At 30.6% G+C, this 23,975-nt stretch overlaps 6 protein-coding genes across 8 annotated transcripts; 2 read left to right on the top strand and 4 right to left on the bottom strand.

The window, feature by feature from the left end:
* Positions 1–369: 369 nt before the first annotated feature.
* Positions 370–8,994, bottom strand: LOC105256589 (high affinity copper uptake protein 1). Of its 2 annotated transcripts, XM_011266650.3 has the most exons (5): positions 8,721–8,993; positions 2,047–2,277; positions 1,748–1,980; positions 1,459–1,488; positions 370–739 (listed from the first exon to the last, which is right to left on the bottom strand). In XM_011266650.3, exons 2-5 carry the CDS (start codon positions 2,275–2,277, stop codon positions 538–540), a joined length of 696 nt encoding a protein of 231 aa, XP_011264952.1. In that variant the 5' UTR covers positions 8,721–8,993; the 3' UTR covers positions 370–537. The 2 variants fall into 2 exon arrangements, with proteins under 2 accessions (XP_011264952.1, XP_011264953.1); XM_011266651.3 differs by lacking the exon at positions 1,459–1,488 and having other exon boundaries at positions 538–739; positions 8,721–8,994.
* Positions 8,995–10,349: 1,355 nt separating this feature from the next.
* LOC105256588 (separin) lies at positions 10,350–13,818 on the top strand. Its single transcript, XM_011266648.3, has 9 exons — positions 10,350–10,618; positions 10,851–11,067; positions 11,150–11,439; positions 11,498–11,634; positions 11,720–11,936; positions 12,730–13,037; positions 13,151–13,318; positions 13,406–13,551; positions 13,631–13,818. Exons 1-9 carry the CDS (start codon positions 10,388–10,390, stop codon positions 13,771–13,773), a joined length of 1,857 nt encoding a protein of 618 aa, XP_011264950.1. The 5' UTR covers positions 10,350–10,387; the 3' UTR covers positions 13,774–13,818.
* Positions 13,819–13,970: 152 nt separating this feature from the next.
* On the bottom strand, positions 13,971–16,275 carry LOC105256587 (mannose-1-phosphate guanyltransferase beta). Its single transcript, XM_011266646.3, has 7 exons — positions 15,910–16,275; positions 15,722–15,784; positions 15,463–15,626; positions 14,968–15,361; positions 14,701–14,862; positions 14,362–14,593; positions 13,971–14,275 (listed from the first exon to the last, which is right to left on the bottom strand). The coding sequence occupies exons 3-7, from the start codon at positions 15,613–15,615 to the stop codon at positions 14,107–14,109; spliced, it is 1,110 nt and encodes a 369-aa protein (XP_011264948.1). The 5' UTR covers positions 15,616–15,626; positions 15,722–15,784; positions 15,910–16,275; the 3' UTR covers positions 13,971–14,106.
* Positions 16,276–16,545: 270 nt separating this feature from the next.
* Positions 16,546–17,824, bottom strand: LOC105256586 (26S proteasome non-ATPase regulatory subunit 8). The gene is made up of 3 exons (XM_011266645.3): positions 17,676–17,824; positions 17,351–17,423; positions 16,546–17,255 (listed from the first exon to the last, which is right to left on the bottom strand). Exons 1-3 carry the CDS (start codon positions 17,796–17,798, stop codon positions 16,636–16,638), a joined length of 816 nt encoding a protein of 271 aa, XP_011264947.1. The 5' UTR covers positions 17,799–17,824; the 3' UTR covers positions 16,546–16,635.
* A 253-nt stretch (positions 17,825–18,077) lies between these two features.
* On the top strand, positions 18,078–21,240 carry LOC105256585 (elongation factor 1-gamma). Its single transcript, XM_011266644.3, has 8 exons — positions 18,078–18,228; positions 18,360–18,509; positions 19,201–19,264; positions 19,352–19,494; positions 19,860–20,162; positions 20,264–20,599; positions 20,693–20,845; positions 20,929–21,240. The coding sequence occupies exons 1-8, from the start codon at positions 18,217–18,219 to the stop codon at positions 21,082–21,084; spliced, it is 1,317 nt and encodes a 438-aa protein (XP_011264946.1). The 5' UTR covers positions 18,078–18,216; the 3' UTR covers positions 21,085–21,240.
* Positions 21,241–21,983: 743 nt separating this feature from the next.
* LOC105256582 (probable 39S ribosomal protein L49, mitochondrial) lies at positions 21,984–23,943 on the bottom strand. Of its 2 annotated transcripts, none has more exons than XM_011266638.3 (3): positions 23,181–23,385; positions 22,409–22,595; positions 21,984–22,287 (listed from the first exon to the last, which is right to left on the bottom strand). In XM_011266638.3, the coding sequence occupies exons 1-3, from the start codon at positions 23,262–23,264 to the stop codon at positions 22,013–22,015; spliced, it is 546 nt and encodes a 181-aa protein (XP_011264940.1). In that variant the 5' UTR covers positions 23,265–23,385; the 3' UTR covers positions 21,984–22,012. The 2 variants fall into 2 exon arrangements, with proteins under 2 accessions (XP_011264940.1, XP_011264939.1); XM_011266637.3 differs by lacking the exon at positions 23,181–23,385 and adding an exon at positions 23,413–23,943 and having other exon boundaries at positions 21,985–22,287.
* Positions 23,944–23,975: the final 32 nt, after the last annotated feature.

The raw sequence follows: 23,975 nt of genomic DNA, 5'->3' as shown, positions 1-23,975 counted from the left end.
TTAACAATATTTACAACTTGCTACATTTATATGTATCTAAGATTCAAGCTCCTAATTGTTTATAATTATTTCATGATTCAATGGTGAATTACATTCTAAAATATTTGTGTTTCATCTTTGTAGAACTTATATAATAATTATTTAGAATGTTTTTAATATTAAATTTAAATGTAAATTAATATGTCCATTTATATTGTCTTTTTAGAATGAGAAATCAAGGAAAAAAGTAAATTATGTAACTAAAATAAATATTTTTCTTGCTTCTTGCTATATTTCTATATATTTATCTATAAATATATAGATAAATATATATATATATATTTTATATATTCTATATATTCTATATATTTCTATATATTTATATATATAAGCTTAGAAGAGATTAATTCTCTATATCTTTGTTTAATACGCAGAACGCTATATTGCGCTGTTAATCTTGACGTTTCTTTTACATTTAGACGGATTTCCATCAAAATTTAGTTGCACTCTTGTATGAGTACAACTTGGAAAAAATAAATTATAACAATTTACTGAATGCTAATGACAATGTTCCGTAACATCTACGATCACTGACTTTTTCCAGCCAAATAGGAAGTAACCGATAGCAGCACCTATTACTACGGCACAGCACAGCCAAACATTGTACGTCATGAAGATTAGCATCAAGAAGTATGACAGGACGATCTGCACGATATGCAGAAGCGTTTGGAACAAATGCATCCAAGACAGCATAGTTGGCCTGCACAGATTAATGCATCTAGTTACGCTCAAATCTATTTAAAACTTGAATAAATTCAAAAGTTGATTTATAGATTTGAATAGTTTACAGTTTTGCAAAGCTAAATTAAGTTAAAGTTAAAAGCAAAACACAAGATGAAGAATTTTTATACTAATTATTCATAGTTATATTTCAAAATTGAGTTATAATAATTTCTGAAAATAAATATGTAGTCAAATATTAACTTTTCATATTTTAAATGAATCAATCTCGTTAATAATTTTAATAATTAATAAAAAAAATTTTAATTATTTAGGGAATATAGAAAGAATTAATAAATAATGTAATAAAGTCACTAACAGTATTAAATTTAAAAAAAAGATAAATATTTAATATATGCATCAGAAATTATTTGCAACTTAATTTAATATATATAATAGATATAATAATTAAAAAAGTCAATTTATAAAAACGCTTAATTGAAAATATAAAGACATACACGAGATGAATGGAAATGTTGATGAAACAGTCGTGCTAAAAATATTTGATAAGTAAAGTACTTTATATTTTATATCCAAAAGATAAAATCCTATTAAAAAGATATACATACAAGTTTTACAAATATGAAAATCACTTAACAAAATAATCACAGCAACACCACAGCAATTAATGACACATAATAATATTGCAGAGTACAAAGAAAATATCTCACAGTATCTCGAAGAATATTATTTACTTACGGTTGCTTGTGGATTACTTCGCCAACCATACTAGAAAAGTACATTTAACGATTAAATTGACAATGTAAACTATCGTTTATGCATTTTAACGATCCTGTAAAAGAATATTGCTCTTTGATTTCGAAATGAAAAGCTGCCTGAAGATTACATACTACTTAAGTTGATTTAATATTTATCACATCCTTGCAAATTTGTCACAGTAAATTATAAATATTCTTGCACAAGCAAGTATGGGAAAAGCAACATTTTTTTGCAGGATCGCTCTCTAACAATAAACAAGCGAGCTTACTGAACGACTCGATTGTCCTCAGCTACCACATTCTTCTCACTGGGCACCGTGACGCTTCTATATTGCAGAGCATTGTATGTCTTCCAGAATAAATACTCCCGATAATATTTCAAGCCCTCATAGAGCGCGGCCATGATAATGATACCGATCATCGAACCGACGAGGCCGCCGATCGACGAGATCTTCCAGTTTTCGAACAGCACCGATTCACAGTAACCGGTGTGAAATGTCATCTAGGCCGTGGAAAGCAAATAGTATCGTTAACAGCACCAGGTACTGAACAATCTACTCATACCTACCGACATACCGTGCATGTCCATGTTGCTGCACGCATCACTCGTCGAAGCACCGATATCATGGCTCATTGGGTGGTTCATACTCCCATGGTTCATATTCGCATGGTCCATACTCTCATGGTTTACGCCTTCGTGATTCATGCTCGCATGTTCCATGTGAGCCATATGTAGACTGTGAGACGTGTGATCCGTTGTATTATTCATCATGATGTGATCTGCGTGATTATGAGACATCTGCAAAAAGGAAGGAAATTCTTAATGGGATATGTTTTAATCAAATCCATCGGATACACTCAGTCTCTACGCGAAAATTATATGAAGGCTCGACGATAGTAAGAGAGATAGAGAGTTTTGCCAGATTCCAAGATCTGATCGAATCGTTTTTTCTCTTCTTCATTATCACAATTCCATTGTGATAGAAAGTAATACATGAAATGTGAAAATGTAAATCATTTCTTTAATCTGGATTTAAAGAATTTGTTCTGTTGCGATATCTGTTGAAGAATTCGCAAGCACTTGAGATTTACATGTTGTGTGTTATATTAGAAATTTATATTATATAAGAAAACATTAAAAGAATTTATTATTTTAGAAACTTAGATAATATTAATCGGGGATTATCCTGAATTTACGATATCTGAATTTACGATATCTGAAATTGTGATATCTGAATATGCGATATTTGAAATTGTGATGTAATAAAGGAATTTATTATTCGAGCCATTAAGTGCTCGAACACATTTAAAAACGTAAAGAAAAACTAATTTATGTATTAGCTATTAAAACTATTTGTGCTACTTTTCAGTAGTTTATCAGTAATCTGATTGACTATGAGATAATAAACTAATCTATAACTTCAGAAACGAAACTTCAAGCATTAATTTGGAAAGTATAAAGAAAAAAATAATTGCGAGTCACAATACTTTTTAAAAAATAGATTTCTTGGATAAATGTAGATCAACATTTAATTCTGTTAAGCAAAGGATCACTGTCTATTTTAATCGTTAAAAGTTGGTTGGATATTTTTTTAATACCTGTAGTTATTGGTATAGAACTTATATATATATATATATATGTGTGTGTGCGTGTGTGTTAAATAATATTCTGAAAAAGAGCAAATTTAAAATCGAAAGTTTGACTTTATAGTTTAAGAGATTAAAACCTTTAAAATGAAATACCTGACATACATTTCACAAATTATTTTAAAAAACAAAGAGTAAGTGTAAATGTTTTGTAAAAATTCGAGAAATAAATCTAAATTTAATTTTACCGATTTTAACACATCTGTTTCCTCAAATTTTAAAAATAAATTTGCTCAATATTATAATTAAATAAATGGAAAATAATTTGACAATTCGTTAAAAATATCAATAATTTTTTGATTATTGATTAAATGGGAATTATTCATCAACAAATAATAATAATGATAACCTTGAGAGAAAATATGTAAATATTATGTAAATATTAATAAACACAACTAATATTTTGTATTTTTTCCACTTTGAAATTATATATTTTAACAGTATAATATATTATGATAATATTATACACAATATTATATATATTATGATAATATTATGATAACATTATACACAATATTATATATATTATGATAATATTATACACATATATATATTATGATAATATTATATAGAAATACTCTTCTGGTTAGTGATATCTCGTGAAGTAATGTATCAGTTGAATGGCTATTTCAACTTATATACATTTCAAATCATATATTTCAAGTAAGCATTATCATCTCATTAATGAACAAATTTTATGATTAGATTCTTTTACATAGAAACGAAAAAGATAGAAAAAAGCGAAAAGGAAAAAAATTTTAAATACGTCCCGAGAATAATTCACTAATTATAGAATACATAGAGAAGCAATTTTATTTTATTTTTCATGAGAAATAAATATTTGTTTCATTGAATGTTTCACAATCAAATATTTTCACAAGTTTAATTTTTATTATTGTTTATTTGCAAAAGTGTATAATTATCAAGTATATATTATATGAATCAAAATATTATCTTTCGTTGCTTAAAACTTCACAGTGAATATCATAATAAGAATGAATATCATAGTTTTCGTATTTTTCTTGTCAAAAAAAATGGATTAATTTGTATAATGCTGTATATACTCTGAAAAATATAATAAATATAACAAAACTTAAGAAATAACAAAAATTGCAGAGGTAATACAAAATGTTGCTTTCAGAAATGATTTGATTACTTATTCGAGAATACATTTTAAAAATATTTGCATCGCATATTATCACATAATGTGTTTCTTGTGTATCTTTAGGACAGATAAGATACACATCTTTCTACTTGTCGACCACAATTTATGTATGCACGTACAATTTAAATGTAATAAAAATGCACATATAGTACTTAATAAAGCATAATCTTCATTCTAATGACAGATTCCTTAATCTGAGATCGATTTTTTTAAATAAAAATATCAAATTCTTTTCGATTTATAAACGATTGAAAATGAGGTATTTCTCGTAAAATAAGCCTCAATAAAATAAATATTTTACTGAATTCAAAGCTTAATTTCGATTATAAATTGGAGATAAAAAGGAGATAAGAAAGAACTCAGATTATAAAAAGAAGACAGGAAAGAATCTGTTTAAAAAATTAAAATAGATCGTACAAATCCACAAATCTAAAAAAAGTTTAAATTGAGAAAAATCAAGAAATAATAAAATATCAATAGCTGCAGGAACGAGGAAAATTGATAGCGATGATTAAACATACACGGATATGGTAAAATGTGACCATCAGGATGTGTGTGTGTGTGTGTATCGATGAATATTATTTTGGAACTGTGTAACGATAAGAAATATACATAAAATATTTCAATACTTTGGAATCTTATCGATTGAGTAAATATTCCACGGATACATGATCATATAAAAAAATTATCACCGTAGATTTACAAACAAATCAGCGACTGAGCTTAAGTTACGATAAAAAATTAAAAATAAACAATTTAAAAAAGGATAAATCGCACTGTAAAAGACAGTTTTAATGTACAAGAAAAAGATAATCTTTCTCTTTGTATCTCTTTCACATTATAATTTAAATAATTTTTTTAATTAGTTTATATAAAATTTTAAATACATAGATAGGCGGAAAATTGCATCAATTATTTTCACCGTCAAATGTACGTCAAATATAAATCAGTTTTCGTATATGTGTGGCATCGGAATCTAAATTTTCCACAAAGATCAATACTAGTCAAATGATTTTTTTCCATATTTTCTTGTTTCGTATCATGTTCTGAGGAGAAAACTCGTAAGCAACAGATAAAGACACGCTGAAGAATGCCTTTGAATGCGTGTATTCGATTGTACAGGCTATTATTGAATTATTATTTGGTTCAAACAAGTACATTGTTTCAATCTTTCAACGAAATTAAACTCATCGATGAAACTTATAAACATTATCGTTACCGATCACCGTATCATTCATTTTTTTTACTGGCTATCTCATCCAGGTAGATCAGATATCTCGATTAAAAATTGCGTAATATTATAGAAAATTACAAATATCATACGCAATAGTTGTCCAGTATCCAATACGCAACGTCCTGCTAAATGTTTCATAACGAAATCCTAGGACTCAATCAAAAGACGAAATACCGTTATCGGTTGATAAAACTGACTCATCCAGCAGTGGTTTAACTGTAAAAACCGCATATGTGATTAAAACCCATGATATAGAAACGATTTAAAAAAAAAAAGAAAAAAAAAGAAAAAAAACAGGAAGCGTCGACGATCCGGAAAAAATAGCACGGAAAAATAGCAAGGATAAAATATTCAGAAGAGATAAAAATACTACAAGTATGAACAATAAGATAAAATAAGCTAACAAAATATTTTACTAATTGTAAGTTTAAATATATGTTTAAATATATGTAAGTTGAATATATAATTTCAAGAATATATTCTCCAATGAATTTAACTCAATTGCAAAAATTTAAATCATGACAGAATTATTTAAAATGACAAATAGTAACAGATTTTTTAAATCAATTTTATAATATTAAATAATCTTAACAAAAGCATTGAAAAATAATTTTCATATACGCTTTCCGAAAACTTAAGGATGAAAACAGATAATTAAAAAATGTGATTTTTTGTTTAATTTTGAATGTACTTTACTTTAACGGTTGAGCAGTTCAAAAATTATTAAGTTCAAAGTTATCAATTCGAAAGTCTATTAAAAAGGCAGGAAGTAAATGACTTCGATATTTTCGCTAAATCAATTGAATTGATCAAAGACGGACTTGAAAGAGAGAATGCTCTGTATACGATATTAAACGTAAAAAATATAGCGAAATTTCTGTTGCAAATTAATAATTAAATTTCGAAATTTTGGCTAAAGTCATCATCGCGAGAAAAGATTTATAATTGAAATTTTGGAGCTACCAAAACCTTGAGCTTATTTGCTGTTTTATGCTGTTGAATATGGAAAACAATTAACGCATCGATTGAGATAGACATTTTATGCAGAAATATTCCATATTTCGTGATAGATTTTGACAAAAAATGCGTTCTAATTGTAAGATCAATATTAATCGACAATTTGGCGCGGTGCAGGAATCTTTAATATCGAAATACCAGAACATACCAAGAAAAGGCATGCGTTATAATTCCTGTAAGAATCTCAATTATCGATCAATTGGTGGAATCATTCGTGGGCTGAGTTAGAATGAACGTTCGGATAAATTCTCGCGAGAAATTTTCAATTGCGAAAGCAATACCCGAGATCATTATAGCGTGTCATTGTGTCACGTTTAACACACAGAATCTCATTACAACGAACTGAAAATCGATTCGCATCCACTTACGATCTCTTTAATCAATTTAGTCGTCAAAAAATTTTTCGGTAAAAATTTTAATTGTTCACGCTCTTCTGAAATATTTAACATCAAATATCTTTAAATGAAATTTTAAAATTAAGTTCGTAGAAATAAAGTTCGCTTAAAGTTAGACAGAGAATGAAGTTTCGTTATGTTTAATTTATGCCTTTAAAATTTAATTTAAATACCTTTAAATATTTGTAACTCAGAAATTATTAATCTACAATATTTCAAAAGAAAATTCAAATCAAAGATCTTTTTTAGTAGGTGAAAGGAAATGCGAGAATTCGAGATACTTTCATATAAGCTTAAAACTATATCAACTCTCTATAGCAAATTCTGCGTTCCTTTCACAGCACCTTCTCTATCTAATTAGACATATTAAACAACGATTTTGTAACTATCTTACCTTTTATGGAATACTTTCATGAACTATCATTCTGCACAATTTTATTTCTAAAATAATGCAGATTTAATCCTAATCGATTAATAAAACTGAAACGTGATAAATCTACATAATTTCGATTATACTTTTTAATTTACATAATCTCGACTAGCTTAAAATCTAGTTTCAAATTTTTGTTTAAAAGAATATATACGAAGCAGATTTGTATGAAAAACGTACATTTTAAAATCGCTCAAAAGTTACGCGACTTTGTAAAAAATAAAAATTTATCATCAGAAGAAAAAAAGTATCAAATATCGACATGCTTAATTATATAATATCATGGTTGGGACAACATGATAAATTATATAATATGGTGTGACATATTTTTCACACAATGTGTTCATGCTAAGATTTTTTTCGCACAAGTCTCTTTCGATCTCGTATCCTGGTGCAGTTTCACCAACTCAAACTCCGCTATCGGTTCGATGATGCAAATTCTCGACCGAGGGTTGAGGGACGATATTGGCTCCAATTGGATCAATGACGGTAAATCACGATTAATTATGTACACGTCCAACCGAGGGATGTGAAGGAGCATAAATATCCGCTGCGGATTTATCTGAGTAAGCAAACGCACGCGCAAGCTGATAACAAGTATCAACTTTCACGTCGTGAAAGTGAATGCTCTGTAAGGTTCTGTCTCTCTCTCTTTCTCATCGCGATTTAGGCAAAACACAAGAAACTGGAATAGAATTTCGTTACAAAATATATTGGCTTTTTATACAATTGAAGGTATCTGTGACGCAACTGTAGCATATGTTACATCGGAAGTGCTGTGTAAAGAAATGCAAGACAGGAAAGATTCGCGATAATCGCGTCCGTGAGAAAATTTGTTTCACGATAGCTGTCGTTAAGCAACTCTGCGCGACTACCCGTTCTAAATCACGTCTCTAATTGCGCTGAGGATAAAAAAGGAAAGGATTAGTCATGGCAACCCTTTCTATAGACAATCTAGTTGTTTTACATATGAAGATCTTTAGGATCAATAATTTAAGTATATAATAAAAGAATTTTGCGCCGTAGACGAGTTTTTTAAGCATTTACTCGACTGGATCTTTTTTCAAGATTCTGAAGAATATTTTAAAAATTTGAAAGAAATCTTGTTTGTCTTCAGAAATTTTGTTTACAAGAATAAAGGTCGAAATCCATTTCCGCGATAACAATTACATCAGAGGAAGAGGGGAAAATAATTTTCTTTCAAAAATGAGCAAAATCAAACAAGACAAGATTATTTATAATTGCTCTCCTTTTACTCAATCAGCTGAGAAAATCTTTCGGTAAAATGAAACGAAACAAGAAAAATCACGCCACGCAAACTCGCAATGAAGGAAAGTGTCATCGAGTCATTTACCTCTGCAAGTAAGGTTATATCACGTTGAGCGACAATCGGACGAAGGTCGAAGTCAGGTCACAAGCGACGATGATGGAATGATGGCAGTTTTTCTCGGTATCCTTTTCCCTGTTATCCAAACGCTGCTTAACTCGCTCTCTTAAGCAACCTCTCGCGAATCCATTAATAAACTGTGCGCGACTTTCACAAGTACCCACTGCCTACCCATGCGCCGTCTGTCATCGCGTAGCTGTGCAAACCAAGAGAGTTGATCTCATTGATTATAAGACTCGTGATAGCGAATGCATGATAGTAAACAAACATGTGATAAGGGACACGCGCTATCATATGATTGCATTAGGGTAGGGCGCATTCACATCTTGAAGAAAAATAGGAAAGCAGGGAGTCAATCAGAACTCGCGTTGATAATATATATATAAGCAGTGTATAAGCAATGCATTAAGGCCCGGTTGCACCAACGTTATTTCAGCTTTAAGCGAAACTTAAATATATGTCTGCCTTTATTTATTTAGAAAGAAAGATAAAGATAGATATATATTTAAGTCTCGCTTAAGGCTGGGTTTACAATAGATAATTTAAGCCATAAGCCTTAAGAGATTGACCAATCACAGTCAAGTATGAAGAGAATACTCGATTGTAATTGGTCAATTTCTTAAAGCTTAGGTCTTAAATTATCTATTGTAGACCCGACCTAAAGCTAAAATGATAATGGTGCAATCGGGCCTAAAGGCTTTTGCACATGAATTGCCATAATCATAAACGTAAAACGTAAATATAAGCTGAAGAACCAATCAGAATATAGGCCGCAGCACACACTTTTGCATAAGCGCATACCATAAGCATAAGAAAATTGATTGGTTCATTTTCTTATGCACATACTTGGGGACCAATCAATTTCCTTATGTTTATGGTTATGCGCTTATGCAAAAGTGTGTGCTGCGGCTTTTACGGCCACGTAAGCAAAAGTAACTAGGATTTCAACCGGTTGAAATCACAATGGATAACCAAAAGCAACGATTGACCAATCAGAGAGTCTTATTTTGAATTGGCCAATTGGCGACGTGGTCAATCGGGTGTCACCCAACATGACGTCGATAAACGTATTGACCAATCAGGAGTAAGGATTTGTTTTAATTGGTCGAATAATCTCCGCTTCTACCAATGGCCGGACTCAATGGTTGGGCAACATTACTAGATTTTCCTATGTAATTCGACGCTGATTGGTCGGATCTGAAAGAGAACCAATCATGTTTGATTGCTACTTAGCGGTTGAATCCACTGAATGCGGCCATTGGCAATTTTGACACATGTACTTATCAAACAATCGCCTTAAAATTAACTGCCGATTTAAACTTGAAACTTGCGATGTAAAAGTCTGAACGCGTATTTAATTAAAGAGTTGTGCGTCTTTATATAATATTTAATTAATAATAATTGCTATTGTACGTATAATAGAAATTAAATTATTAAAGTATTACTATCGAAGGTGAATTATAATAAAAATCGCGTTGTACAGTGTAATATATCACGTGTGATACAAGTGTGTATATATTATTTCGTACAAATGAAAAAATTTTATAGGATAGGAATAAAATGAATATTGTATAATATATACATAATTCTTATAATTTTTTTACAAAAACTTTTTCTGAACATTTCCGAGTAAAATGAGCTTAATTACTGATAAAATTATGCGAATTTTACGCAAATGTCATCCTGATAAAAATAATGAAAATGAATCAAAAATGAGTGTGATGAAAAAATCACAAACAGAAAGAGAAAAATTGGAAGAAATCAAAAATAATGCAGAAAAATTGCTTGCGGATATACAAAGCAATTATGTAGGAAGTATTGAATATGCTAATTTGAATAAAATGCTGGCAATTTGTAATTTAGAGGTAATCTTTAATTCAAATTTTTAATTTAATTAGTGTTTATGTAATGAAATGAATATAAATTGTTTTTAAATATATATATCCCTTAAAACATATATACTATTATATATATAAATTACACAACATATATATTATATATATATATATACACACGTTATATGTTTGTGTAAATATATGTGTATATATGTTTAATGATAATCTTGCAGTAATATTAATATCAGCTATATCTTTTTAGATTGGAGATGAACTCACAGCTGTTCATCATTTGATTGAATCACATGCAGTAATACTTCGACAACACATTCTACATAGATATCAAAAGTCTAAATTGTATGAATCTCTAAAGGCTAAGCCGCAAATATATGGATTAAAACCAACACATGTAAAGTTTGAAACAAAATTTGCAGATAATAATGAATCATCAAAATCAAAGCTCGCAGAATTACCAAAGGGTATATATATATATATATTTTTTTTTTGTTACAGTATATTCCTGTGTAAATTTATTATACTTTTCTAATTTTATATTTGCAGAATGGTATATGATTCAAGTTACTGTTCAATATGAATCTTCAAGTATATTAAAACATGAAAAATGTACATCTACTGTAATGCATGCCATACATATTACAATATTGCCCACGGGACCATCTGATATAGAACCTTTGTGCATAACTTTGCCAAGACCTGCAACACAAGTATCTTATGATATTTGCAAGGAGATTAAGAAATTATTAAACAATTACAGAACCGAGTTAAAAGCTACTTATGAAAATCGTGCACAATATTGGAAGATGCGTGAAATTCAAAACAACAAAATGAAGGTAGACTTAAATTTAAACTATTTTAATTATTAAGGAAATTTAAGATTATTAATTACAGATAGCTATAAATGGATTAGAAAATATATGGCTGCGGGAATGGAGAATACTATTTATGGCTGATCCCATTGAAAATTTAGAAATTGTAGATGATATGCATCAAATGTTGGATAAATTGATATTAGATTTCAAACCTTTGTAAGTATATATAATGTTATGTAGATTATTTAAAGCCTACTGCAGTATGTTATTTGTGGATATTGATTTTGTTATATCATTTTAGTGTTGAAATATCAAAGCGATGTAGATGGCTTCTAAGAAAGATATCTACATGTGCATGTTTTCTCACACGTGAAGAAATAGCACGTGCAGTGAAATTTCTCCTTCCTAAATATGAAAAACTTGCAAATAATATTATTTTGTCTATTTATGGAAAGTTAGCATATATACAAAAATTAAAAATCGCAAAGCGAAAGACATTAGTTCTAATTATCGACGAGGTAAGTGAACAATATTGTATCAAAAAATAATTATACTGGATGTCCGGAAAATCGCCCGCAGTACTTTGGGAAGTACTTCGGGACTCAAAAAAAAAAAGGAAAAAAAGCAGAGCATGTATAAACATAGGTTCGCAAAGATAAGTTTCCGAGTTATAGGCACATTTATATTTAAAAAAATCGTAATTTAGAGTCCCCGCTTGGCATCTCTCTTTTTTACATTTTAAATTTAAAAATATAAATTTAAAATTTAAATTTAAAAATTTGAATTTAAAATTTAAATTTGAAAATTTAAATTTAAAAATTTGAATTTAAAATTTAAATTTAAAAATTTAAATTTGAAAATTTAAATTTAAAAATTTAAATTTAAAAATTTGAATTTAAAATTTAAATTTAAAAATTTAAATTTGAAAATTTAAATTTAAAAATTTGAATTTAAAATTTAAATTTTGAAATTTAAATTTTAAATTCAAATTTTTAAATTTAAATTTTTAAATTTTAAATTCAAATTTTTAAATTTAAATTTTAAATTTATATTTTTAAATTTAAAATTTAAAAAAGAGGGAGGGATGCCAAGCGGGGACTCTAAATTACGATTTTTTTAAATATAAATGTGCCTATAACTCGGAAACTTATCTTTGCGAACCTATGTTTATACATGCTCTGCTTTTTTTCCTTTTTTTTTTGATTCCCGAAGTACTTCCCAAAGTACTGCGGGCGATTTTCCGATCATCCTGTATATGAATTTACATAAATTTCTGTTTAATATAACAATTAGTTTTATTTATGTCTTAAGCACATGGATTATATAGCATTTGAAGCTATGGAAATTATTAAGAATCACCCTGTCACTCGTTTCCCATCTCTACATGTAGCATATGCATTATTCAAAGAACATAAAGATACTATAATAGATGGTTGTAAAATAATTAAAACCACAGAAGATATGGGAATCTGTATGATTAATTCGTCGGGTAATCTAAGCAAAATGGAGAAACGCATAAAGCTTTTTATGGACTTTTGGCTACCACAATGGAAACTGCACAACACAGAACTTAATGAAGAAATTTTCGAGGAAGCGCTAATAAATCACGATGTTTTAATGTATAAAAATATTATATATATTATATATGTATAAAAATATTATATATATTATTTCAGCAATGTTATTATTATCGACTATTCGTTTGATTATATCTATCCTTTCTCCTATATAGGTATACTGGTCATGGGAGTGGCGTAGAATATTTACCTGGAGAAAATATTGAAAAAATGAAAGTGAGATCTACTGTTTTATTATTTGGATGTAGTAGTGTGAAATTACTTACGATAGGCGGAAGATATCCACCTTTTGGTGTTTCGAATCAGTATTTAATAGCATGCAGGTAAGAAAGATGTAATGCGTAGTTTAGTTTTCCATTGTAAAAATTTTGTTTAAATTAAAAACTAAATATGTATAAATCAATTTGCAGTCCTTGTCTCCTAGGTATGTTGTGGGAAGTAACAGATGTTGATATTGACAAAATGACTGCACACTTTATAAGTAATTGGATTCCTTCATCGTCCGAGAGATCGTGGACAGAGGTAGACATAGATAGTTGGACTTCTGGTACTTTAAGTTAGTATTATGAGGTGAAAGTCGCTTTATGTTTCCTCTTCAATGTTTGATAATTTTTTTATAATTAAATTTTTTATAGAATTCACAAAGAAAACAGAAAACGATAAAACGGAAATGGAGCCAGAAATGTTGCGAGCAGTGGCAAAATCTAAAAATACTTGCTCTCATTATATGACATCAGCTGCAATAGTAGTACGAGGCTTACCAATAAAAATAGTTTAAAAGTTTTCCTAATATGCAAGTACATTTCTTTTTTTATATTGATATAAGCTAATTTCTTTTTCTACAATGTGTAAATTACTTGTATTTTAGAAAATGAAACAAAGACTTTTTGATTATTTATAAAGCAAAATCTGTATTTTTTTGTTTTAATGTGAAGATATTTTAAAAACGCGCGATATAGTATATAAAAATAATAACATATGGGAAATATTATACATACATTGAGTGTTTTTAAAAATTATTAAAGAAATTTTCTAATACATTTTCTAATACATATGTCTTGCCATTTAATAATGCCTTCACTGATTCGCGAATTTAGATTATACTCTTTGGTCACATAATGATCTGAGGTTCTGGTACAGAAGTGGAAATGCTCTTATGTGGCAAAACTTGTCCTCCATTGATGTATAGTTCATCCTTTACAATAACGTCTTCTCCTAATACAGTTGTACCTTCCATTCGTACCCATCGCCCTACGACACTTCTCCATCCAACTATACATCTGTGGGTGATAATAATTACTTTAATATCATTAATATCATACATGTGAATCTTTGTACATATATACATAATATAATTAATACTTGCCCATCAAGCCATGCATGTTCCTTTATCACAGCTGCCTTAAGAATAGTGCTTCGTTTAATACAGCATCCATCAGCTAAAGTGACACCAGGGCCAATTGTTACGTTTGGTCCAATCCTGCAATCCTTGCCAATTGTAGCTGTCGCATCTATTAAAACGTTTCCTACTATGCCCGGTCCAGAATGAAGTTGTTCAGGATGCTTTTGCCTCAACGAAGCGAGGTACATAGACATTCCTAAATAAAATTAAAAATATCAGATGTAAACGAACAAGTTAACTTATATAACTTATATATAAATATTATAACTTATTAAATAACGTATATGAGTAATATGTAAATACCTGTAAGAAAGTCTTTAGGTTGTCCCACATCCATCCAGAAGCCTGGCAATTCCATAGCGTATAATTCTCCATCCTGAGCCATGCTTGGGAAGACTTCTTTTTCAATACTAGTAGGTTTCAATTCTATTCTGTTTAGTATGCTTGGATTAAAGATGTACATACCTGCATTTTATCAATATAATTTATTTTTTTATATTATGTAGATGTATTTACAATCCATAGAATTTTTCTATACAACAACAAGTCTTGGTATTTTTACTATCATACCTGCATTAATTTTGTTAGATATAAACTCTTGCGGTTTTTCGACAAAACTTTCAATTTTTCCATCTTCTTTATATACAACTACACCATATTTTGATGGCTCCTCTACTTTGGTGACAATTATAGTTCCCTCTTTACCATGATTCTCATGAAATTCAAGAAGCTGTTTAAAAGGAAAATCGCAAATAATATCAGAATTCAAAACAAAGAATGGATCATCACTGGCACATAAATATTCACGCGCGAGCGCAAGCGGTCCAGCGGTACCCAACGGTTCTGGTTCGTGAGAGAAGATGAGCCTTACTCCCAATTTCTTTGCTTCATGAACCAACTCCTCTTCCATTTGCTGCGCTCGATAGGAAACAGCCAATATCACTTCCGTTACATTCGTTTGTACCTAAGAATGTTAGAAAAACGTTTGAATAGAATATGAAAATTAATTTTCACCAAAGTTGATAGATTAATCAATTAATAGTTGAATGACAAATATTTATATACCAATGCCTCAATCTGATGTAGGAGCATCGGTTTATTTGCAAATTCAACAAGTGGTTTGGGCCTACTTAAAGTAAGAGGTCGCAATCTGGTTCCATAGCCACCTACAAGTATTAAAGCACGCATGGTTTGTAACTTTTTTCTCTTTTCGTGCATTCCTAAGAATTCTGCAACAGTTAAAATAAAAACATATAATTTACACTGTAATGAAAACGAATTAATTCATAGTCCTAATGTGTTATATCATTTTTTATTAGATTACCTTATGTTTTTTTTGTTCTTGTTTCTTTACTGCACTTTAGTAAATTAATATATTTGCGCTTTACTAAAATATACATTTATTTATTATTACTCCATTGTAATATGTTACTATTATTTTATAATATGGATAATATAACTGTTACACAATGTATTTATTATCTTTCGTCGAATACACGCGATGTTACTTACGTGCAATGCACGTCTTAACGAAGCAACGCGATATCTCTCTGCGATAACTATTGCCACGTAAGATGCGCTTGTAATAAATGGAAACGCATTACGTGTTTACGAGTTGAGTACATGGCAGCGACAGCTTCATGTGATGATTCACTATCAACTTTGGTTGAAAAAAATAAGTTGCTATACACAATGATAAACCTCATGTGTTCCTCTCACATAATAATTGCAAATATTTATTTCACGAATCTCTGTTGTGGCTAATTAATCTTCCAACAATATTACTGGACGCCATTTTTCCACCTGCCGGTGCTCACCTGCCTCGCCTGTCACTGCTACTGTCATTTTTGACATGACAGTATTATGCCTTGTGTTATTGGAGGTTAAATGACAAAAAGAAATCCTCTTGCATTTCAATTGTAAAATGATTTATAAATTATCCACAAAGAAAATTTCAAAAATATTTTTTTCTCGAAACTATTAAAACGACTTATTTGCAAATAACATAACCTTTTCAAATCCTGAAATTAATGTCGTCAAACGTGACAATTCTTGCAAACAAAATATAGTACATGATATACATATATCTATATATGTATATTTGCATATAAAGAGGAAAATGTTATTTAAACATAACTTTTTATTTTAAATATATTACAAAAAAAGTTGTATTTCTTTATATGTTATACAAGAGTGATAGTTTATTTAAATGTAAAGTACAGAGAAAATGCTTAAGCATTAAACAATCATTTCTAATTCTCGGGCATAGTCTATAGCAAGCGCTGCCAATTCGGAGCTCGGGATAGGATCTTCGGATTTTTTTTCACTGATTGTGGTAAAGTAAAAGTAACCGTCCTTGGACAGATTCCAATTCTTCTTGGCGGCAAACGCCTTTATGTCTTTCTCGGTGTTTAAATTGAGCATCCTTGCAGCATCTTGAATGGAGATCTTGTCATACGCGCTCTCCATACACGCGCCGATCTCGTCGCGAACAGTATTTAATAAAATGTCTATGAAGAAATTGTAGGACGCAGCAGGAACGTTGCCCTTGGCCAGAAAAATCTTGTTGTACGAACCCTCCATCAGGTATTGCTCGAGACTCAAGGGATGCCTTATGTAGACATTGGATTGTATCTGATCAGACGGCAGGAGTTCCAGTTCTGTGTGAAATTCGGCGACACGATTTTGCGACAGCAGGAACAAGAGATTTAGACCGAGAAGCTGATATTTGTACGCCGACTCCATCAAACCAGATTTATAATCGAAATAGTAGCACTTGAGCTGTGCCATGTATCGCTCGAAGGAAGGTATATCTTCAGCAGCAATGCTCCATTGCGCTCCGATTTCTAATATATCTCCTGTGAAACGTATAAAATGAATTAATATTTTATTCGATATAGTATATAAAATTAATATTTAAAATTATTAAGACTTTTGAACGAATGATACATACTGGCAATGAGTAATTCATTTTGACTGGCTGTGCTGTTTGATGTCGGGAGAAACATCAGATTCGTGAGACCGACCTACAAGATGTACATATAAAATTATCATTTAATCATTAATGTTATATATAATTATGAAAATTTCATATATATACATATTTAAAGGCTGAAATGTCAAATATAATAATGGAATAATGGTTGAAATTTGAAAAATAGATTTAAGGGCAAACGATGACAATCCATTTTGACAGTCCACAAAAATGAGGTTACGACGAGATGCTTGCGTCAGTAATTATCTTACTTCATACTTTATGAATAAAACATATTATAAACCTTCAATTGATTGAGCAATTCCCCGCATTTCTTTAAATTACACGGGGTTCTTGTCCACTCGCGTTTTAAATTCTGATACAAGGAAACAACATCCTTGAGGGCTGCCATTTTTAATTTCGCCATGGAACATTAAAATGTCTGAGATGCGCGATCGGAGAAACATCCAGTTCTGCCAATTTTATGGAAAAATAAAAAAGAATTATGTAAAATCTTGTCATTGGATGGAATAACGTTTAATCGACCAATCAGAATATAGGAATTTTTTCCGTTTTTCCTGATTGGTCAATTAAACGTGTCATCTCGACATATTATAATAGCATCAACCAATCAGCGAATTTCTGACAAAGATAGCGATGCTACCAACATATACCTGTCCTTTTCTACGAATTTTACATCGTTCCCCCACCCTTGGATATTTACTCCACATGCGTGGAGCTCAATGGAATGTATGGTTCACTTGCGGCGTACTTTACGACGCGATTCGGCCGAGGCGCAAAGATCTTTACCGGCCTTCAACTTCCTCTTCCCGTGACTGGATACAATGGCGTCCGGAGTAAGTGGCTTTCACGCGGCTCTTCACCGGTCGGCATCCGCGTCGTGACGCGTCGATGCCGTCATGGGATTAACGTAAAATGAAACCTCGTACGATGTACCATTTATTACATTATGGATTTTTTCTTTCAGACTTTATATACGTACCCGGAAAATTTCCGTGCCTACAAGGCCTTAATAGCCGCACAATTCTCCGGTGCTCAAGTCAAAGTCGCCGAGGACTTTATATTCGGCGAGACCAACAAGACCGAGGCGTTTTTAAAAAAGTTTCCGCTGGGAAAGGTAAGCCGGGCGATTTCAATCGCGCTCCTCGCAAAATCTCTTTATTGTTTGCAATACACTTGATATGCTTCTGTAACACATGGTGAGAAAAGTTGCAAAATACTTTGTTATTTGATGAAGCTAAATTATTATTTAAACAATTGTTTGTTAAATGCATCGTTTTACAATTATATTTAAAGTTTTATACATAAAGATTTAATGATTCATATGGTATTATATTGACATATTTTTTCATTTCTTCATGTATGATAGAATTAGATTTATGTATGATACTAAGTAGTATAATATAGTAAATAATTTTTAATTTTGCATAAGAAATTAAATTCTGTATAATTATTCACATAATTCATATAATGATACTTGATTATCTCTGTATAATAAAATGCTATATATCTTTATATAATATCCATATAAAAGAATGTCATTGTGAATATTTGCAAATATTCTTTACGCTATGTTCTCTTATTTATTCATATTTACTATATAATCATATAACCACATTAGAGTAAATATATAATACATTTTTTATGTACATTACTGTTAGAATAAATAATTGTAAAAAAATTTTGCAGTAATGATATCATTCTATAAATATTTCACAATACAATTATATTCTTAAATATTCTATCTAGTTAAAATCTAGGAATTATTGTAAAAATTGGAAATATTGTAATATGTATGTAATTTTCAGGTTCCAGCATTTGAAACAACCGATGGAAAATATATTACAGAAAGCAATGCAATTGCTTATTATGGTAAGACTGAGAAAAAATTATTTTGAGCTATTTATATGATCTATTAATTTCAATATGTGTATTTATTTATTTATTTATTTATTTTAGTGGCTAATGAACAACTCAGGGGAAAAACTGATATTGAACGTGCATTGATCATTCAATGGCTTGGCTTTGCTGATTCTGAAATTCTTCCTGCCAGTTGTGCTTGGGTATTTCCTCTACTTGGAATAATGCCATATCACAAGCAGGTATTAATTGCATTTGTTATTTGATTTTGCATACATAGTTACATATATCCTCCTACAAAGGCAAAATTGGCGAAATTGTATAGCCATTCTTTGTAACTCAAAGAGGTAGATTAACTCTGGGTGTATTGAATTTACACGTATATGTGTCAAATGCATATGCTTTTAAAATATTCCATACATTTATAATGACAGGTTTATTTTTATGCAATTGTACTAATTACAAACATACAAATATTGCCAAATTATAATAAAGTATTAATATGGCTAGTTAATTAAATTTATATGATTACAAACATACAAATATTGCCAAATTATAATAAAGTATTAATATGGCTAGTTAATTAAATTTATATGATTGCTTTTAGACTGTTGAGCATGCCAAGGAAGATATAAATAAAGCACTCAATGCTCTGAACTCACATTTACTTACGCGGACTTACTTAGTAGGAGAGCGATTAACTTTGGCAGATATCTGCGTAGCTATGACATTGTTACATCTGTATCAGTATATTCTTGAACCAGAGCTGCGTAAGCCTTATTTGAATGTAAATCGATGGTTCCAAACAGTTATCTATCAACCTGAATCTATTGCTGTAATTGGTGCCTTTAAATTGGCGGATAAAACTATTGAATATGATCCTAAGAAGTATGCAGAAACTCAGGGAAAGGTATTTTACTTAAAAAATATATAAATTATATATAAATAAAGAAAAAAAAAGAGGAAAAAATAATTTCATAACTATTATAAATTATCTATTATTTTACTTAGAGTTCGAAAAAAGAAAAAAAGGAGAAAGAATCTAAGAAGGAGACTAAAGAACCGAAAGAACCTAAAGAGTCAAAGAAAGAATCTAAAGCTGCAGCAGATAAGACTACAGCAGTAGAAGAGGAAGCTGACCCAACAGATGAGGCTTTAGCTGCCGAGCCGAAAAAGAAAAATCCCTTTGCTTCGATGCCTAAGAGTTCTTTTGACCTTGACGATTTTAAACGGTTTTACTCTAATGAAGATGAGTCTAAATCTATTCCTTACTTTTGGCAGAAATTTGATGCAGAAAATTATAGTATTTGGCTTGGTGAATATAAATACAACAATGAATTAACTAAAGTATGTAAATACTCTTTTCAATAATAAGAATTCGAAAAGTCAAAAAACATTGGATATCTTATTAATATTCATATCTTTCTTACTTTCATGTAGGTTTTCATGTCTTGTAATTTAATTAGTGGTATGTATCAACGGTTAGATTCAATGAGAAAAGGTGCATTTGCCAGTGCCTGTATATTTGGAGAGGACAATGACAATACAATCAGTGGCATTTGGATCTGGCGTGGACAGGACCTTGCTTTTACAGTAAGTGTTACACATTTAAGTGAATATTTAAGATATTTATAAATAATATATATTTACATATATTGTTTTTTTGTTTCCTGCAGCTAAGTCCAGATTGGCAAGTAGACTACGAATCTTATACTTGGACAAAACTGGATCCATCGAAGGATGAAACAAAAGAATTGGTCAAGCAATATCTCAGTTGGACTGGCACGGACAAAGAAGGACGGAAATTCAATCAAGGAAAAGTTTTTAAGTAAACTTTACTATATACATCAAATAAACCCTATTCGCATAAAAATAAACCACATAAAAATAAACCTGAAGGAAATGATAAAATATCAAAAAAGTTTACATATGTCCTTCGCAAGAACTCTAATAGAATAAACCGATATTCGGAATCTCATTCTCCTAAATATGTTCCTCTCTTCCTCTTGATCTCCATATATAAAATAAAATCTTTTATATACATTTAAATTTATTTTCTATAGTTTAAAAAACGTAAAAGTTTTAATGGATAAATGTTGGATATCATTTGCAAAATTATAATATTTTTAAACAAATTTTTTACTCATTTTGTATTCAAATTATTAGCATGTTTGATCATATCTATATAATTTTAATCAAAGTATTTTAATAAATGGAACGAAAATTATTGAATCTTTTCAGTAGGAAAAAAATGTATAAATTTATACAGAATGTATATAAAAAGAAAAAGTAAAAACAGATTGAGCTCTGTTAAGTTTATGGAAACTAATAATTTTATGATAAGAACATTGTACACATATATATATATTTGTTATGGTCAGTAATTACTTATTGTAACAATGTGTGAGATTATATTTATGTACACATTTATATACATAATCATTCATTTTAATTAAAAATTGTTTAATGTATGATATATATGTATTATATACTTTTAAAGTTTTAATATACGTAAATAATTTTTTGGTATCATGCAAACATATATTTTCACAGAAATAAATATAATGTTAAGACAAAAAATAATTATTTTATTAAGCAAAAAAAGGTTAAATATTCTTTATTTAAATGAAAATTGTATGAAACCGTAAGTAATTTTGAATAAATAACGCAAATATATTTCATAACAAAGATTCACTGTTTATTACATATTTAAATATGTCATAACAATTGATTAATTAAAATATCTTTTTCTGATTATTTTTAAAATCCTTTTATGTTCATCCAGTCTTTAATGCGATTAACATAGTCACCTTTATATTTAATTACACCTGAAAATTCATGTATTTGGCTAGGAGGTGCTACTCTTAAACGTTTCTTTAAATATATTTTTATATCGTGATCCAATTCCCATATATTTCCTTGAATATTTTTAACTGTTGTGAGTCTTCTCATTCCTCTGTGTGTTATACCTAGATATACAGGTTGCATATGATTTCTGGTACGTTGTATGAAATAGGGATAATCCGTGGGTGACGCTGTTAAAAAAACAAAAATAGGCAAAATTCTTCAGAGACATAAAAGGAGATTGAAATGTATGTACAGTTTGTATAAAAAAAGGAATACTTTAATAAAATTTATTTAATGATTATTGCTTACCACATGCTGGTTTATAGCCAGATGGCAATTTAACATCTCCAGTGGGTGGTTTAGGTACAACTTTATATCTAAACAAACGCTCTACATATTTCCATTCATTTGGATCATTTGTTATTTCATAATCTGTGTAATTTTTAGAATCAGTGTACGTGGGAGATGATTTATAGCTGCTCCATCTCCGTTGAATCTGAAATGTGAAGATTATGTATAGTAAACTATGTACACATGTTGTTGCAAGTTTTAATAATTAGCTTTATTGTATATATTAAATATTGCAATTTATCAATATTAATACATAAGAAATTTATCATATTAATTTCAGTAAATTTTTAAAGAATATAAACTTTTGTTCATAATGTATAAAATATTTAATGTAAAAATTTTAATACACTATGCAATATTAACCATCCTATTGAGTAATGTGCAACTGTTAGAGCGTATAATAAAAGACAATAATTAAAAAAGTAACAATAACAAACTTTTTAAACTTTAATTACAACTTTTGTAACTATATATACAGTTTAATCCCTTTTTTTAATAAGTTTAATCCCTTTTTTTCAATTATGTAAATTTGTAGAAAGACTTTATATATAAATTTATATGTATAAATAATATCTCTAGGTTAGTAAAACATCCGTTTAGAAAATGCGCAGTATTTTTCCATAATCATTAATTGAATTTTATCCGTCATTAAATTACAAGTCGGATCAACAAACCGCGTTGGACTGTGTAGATAAACACGATAGACAGAAAACGAGTCACGCTTAGAGACCTTAATCTTTTCTCGCGTTTGAAATGATCGTCTCATGATCTTTCGTCGCGCATTTATCGAGCGCCGGATCGACGGATGTGACATCCGCGGATGATTTCGAGGACAAGCACGCTTACGACTACTAGTAATAACGAGAGAGGCCCTTCGGCCCGTATCTCGTCGCGCAGATAATTATACGGTTACAGGGCGAGGAGCCGCGCCTCGAGATCTGGTCGAGGGATCTCGCGCGTACCTGAGGGAGCACGAGGGCGACGCGCGACGTCGCGACGTGACTCGACGTCCGCGCGGAATTCAGGATCGTCGCGAGGCTCTCGCGTGCGAAAATCCGAAGGGCGGCCATTTTGGGTACTCGGGTAAATATAAGGGTCGGCAGCCGCCATTGATGCGCACCGCGCAACGGGCGCGTCTTCCCTCTCGCATTCTCTTCTCGCGACCGACCGACTCGACCGATCCATCTACCTATCGCGAGAGTCCTCGTATCGCGGGACTATCCGACTCGCGCCGCGCGTCATCCACCGCGACGTTTTCATTCTCGCTCGATTCGCGAGTCGCGGGCTCACGAATAGCAGAGACGACGACGACGACGACGACGCTGACGACGTCGACGACAGGCAATTCCGATAGGTAGGTGATCGCGTCCGCGCGCTACGAGGCTAAAATCCGCGCTCGGAACGCAGTCGAGTTAACGCGCATGTACTGTAGCGTTGGAGCTGGACTGGACGAGGTGAAGTGAGGCGGGGTGCGACGCAGACGGGCAGGGAAACTCGCTGTCTCGCGGTGCTCGACGTCGCGACG

The sequence above is a fragment of the Camponotus floridanus genome, unplaced genomic scaffold, assembly GCF_003227725.1.
Source record: "Camponotus floridanus strain SB8 unplaced genomic scaffold, Cflo_v7.5 scaffold24, whole genome shotgun sequence".
Classification (NCBI taxonomy): Eukaryota; Metazoa; Arthropoda; class Insecta; order Hymenoptera; family Formicidae; genus Camponotus; species Camponotus floridanus.
The sequence above is the reverse complement of the archived record's forward strand: the minus strand, read 5'-3'. Positions and strand labels throughout refer to the sequence as shown.

What these genes read in the sequence shown, in the direction of transcription:
- LOC105256589 (XM_011266650.3), bottom strand. Translation starts at nt 2,277, where the DNA reads ATGTCTCATAATCACGCAGATCACATCATGATGAATAATACAACGGAT. An exon ending in TGGACATGCACGGTATGTCG is followed by an intron (nt 1,981 to 2,046) that starts GTAGGTATGAGT and finishes TCCACGGCCTAG; the next exon opens with ATGACATTTCACACCGGTTA. An exon ending in GAAGTAATCCACAAGCAACC is followed by an intron (nt 740 to 1,458) that starts GTAAGTAAATAA and finishes TAATCTGTGCAG; the next exon opens with GCCAACTATGCTGTCTTGGA.
- LOC105256588 (XM_011266648.3), top strand. Translation starts at nt 10,388, where the DNA reads ATGAGCTTAATTACTGATAAAATTATGCGAATTTTACGCAAATGTCAT. An exon ending in TTCAAAACAACAAAATGAAG is followed by an intron (nt 11,440 to 11,497) that starts GTAGACTTAAAT and finishes TATTAATTACAG; the next exon opens with ATAGCTATAAATGGATTAGA. An exon ending in TAGTTCTAATTATCGACGAG is followed by an intron (nt 11,937 to 12,729) that starts GTAAGTGAACAA and finishes TTATGTCTTAAG; the next exon opens with CACATGGATTATATAGCATT.
- LOC105256587 (XM_011266646.3), bottom strand. Translation starts at nt 15,615, where the DNA reads ATGCACGAAAAGAGAAAAAAGTTACAAACCATGCGTGCTTTAATACTT. An exon ending in ATCTAACAAAATTAATGCAG is followed by an intron (nt 14,863 to 14,967) that starts GTATGATAGTAA and finishes GATAAAATGCAG; the next exon opens with GTATGTACATCTTTAATCCA. An exon ending in ACCTAAAGACTTTCTTACAG is followed by an intron (nt 14,594 to 14,700) that starts GTATTTACATAT and finishes AATTTTATTTAG; the next exon opens with GAATGTCTATGTACCTCGCT.
- LOC105256586 (XM_011266645.3), bottom strand. Translation starts at nt 17,798, where the DNA reads ATGGCGAAATTAAAAATGGCAGCCCTCAAGGATGTTGTTTCCTTGTAT. An exon ending in AATTGCTCAATCAATTGAAG is followed by an intron (nt 17,424 to 17,675) that starts GTTTATAATATG and finishes TACATCTTGTAG; the next exon opens with GTCGGTCTCACGAATCTGAT. An exon ending in AAATGAATTACTCATTGCCA is followed by an intron (nt 17,256 to 17,350) that starts GTATGTATCATT and finishes TACGTTTCACAG; the next exon opens with GAGATATATTAGAAATCGGA.
- LOC105256585 (XM_011266644.3), top strand. An exon ending in AAAAGTTTCCGCTGGGAAAG is followed by an intron (nt 18,510 to 19,200) that starts GTAAGCCGGGCG and finishes TGTAATTTTCAG; the next exon opens with GTTCCAGCATTTGAAACAAC. An exon ending in CAATGCAATTGCTTATTATG is followed by an intron (nt 19,265 to 19,351) that starts GTAAGACTGAGA and finishes TATTTATTTTAG; the next exon opens with TGGCTAATGAACAACTCAGG.
- LOC105256582 (XM_011266637.3), bottom strand. Translation starts at nt 23,520, where the DNA reads ATGGCCGCCCTTCGGATTTTCGCACGCGAGAGCCTCGCGACGATCCTG. An exon ending in TCGCCCTCGTGCTCCCTCAG is followed by an intron (nt 22,596 to 23,412) that starts GTACGCGCGAGA and finishes TTCACATTTCAG; the next exon opens with ATTCAACGGAGATGGAGCAG. An exon ending in TGGCTATAAACCAGCATGTG is followed by an intron (nt 22,288 to 22,408) that starts GTAAGCAATAAT and finishes TTTTTTTAACAG; the next exon opens with CGTCACCCACGGATTATCCC.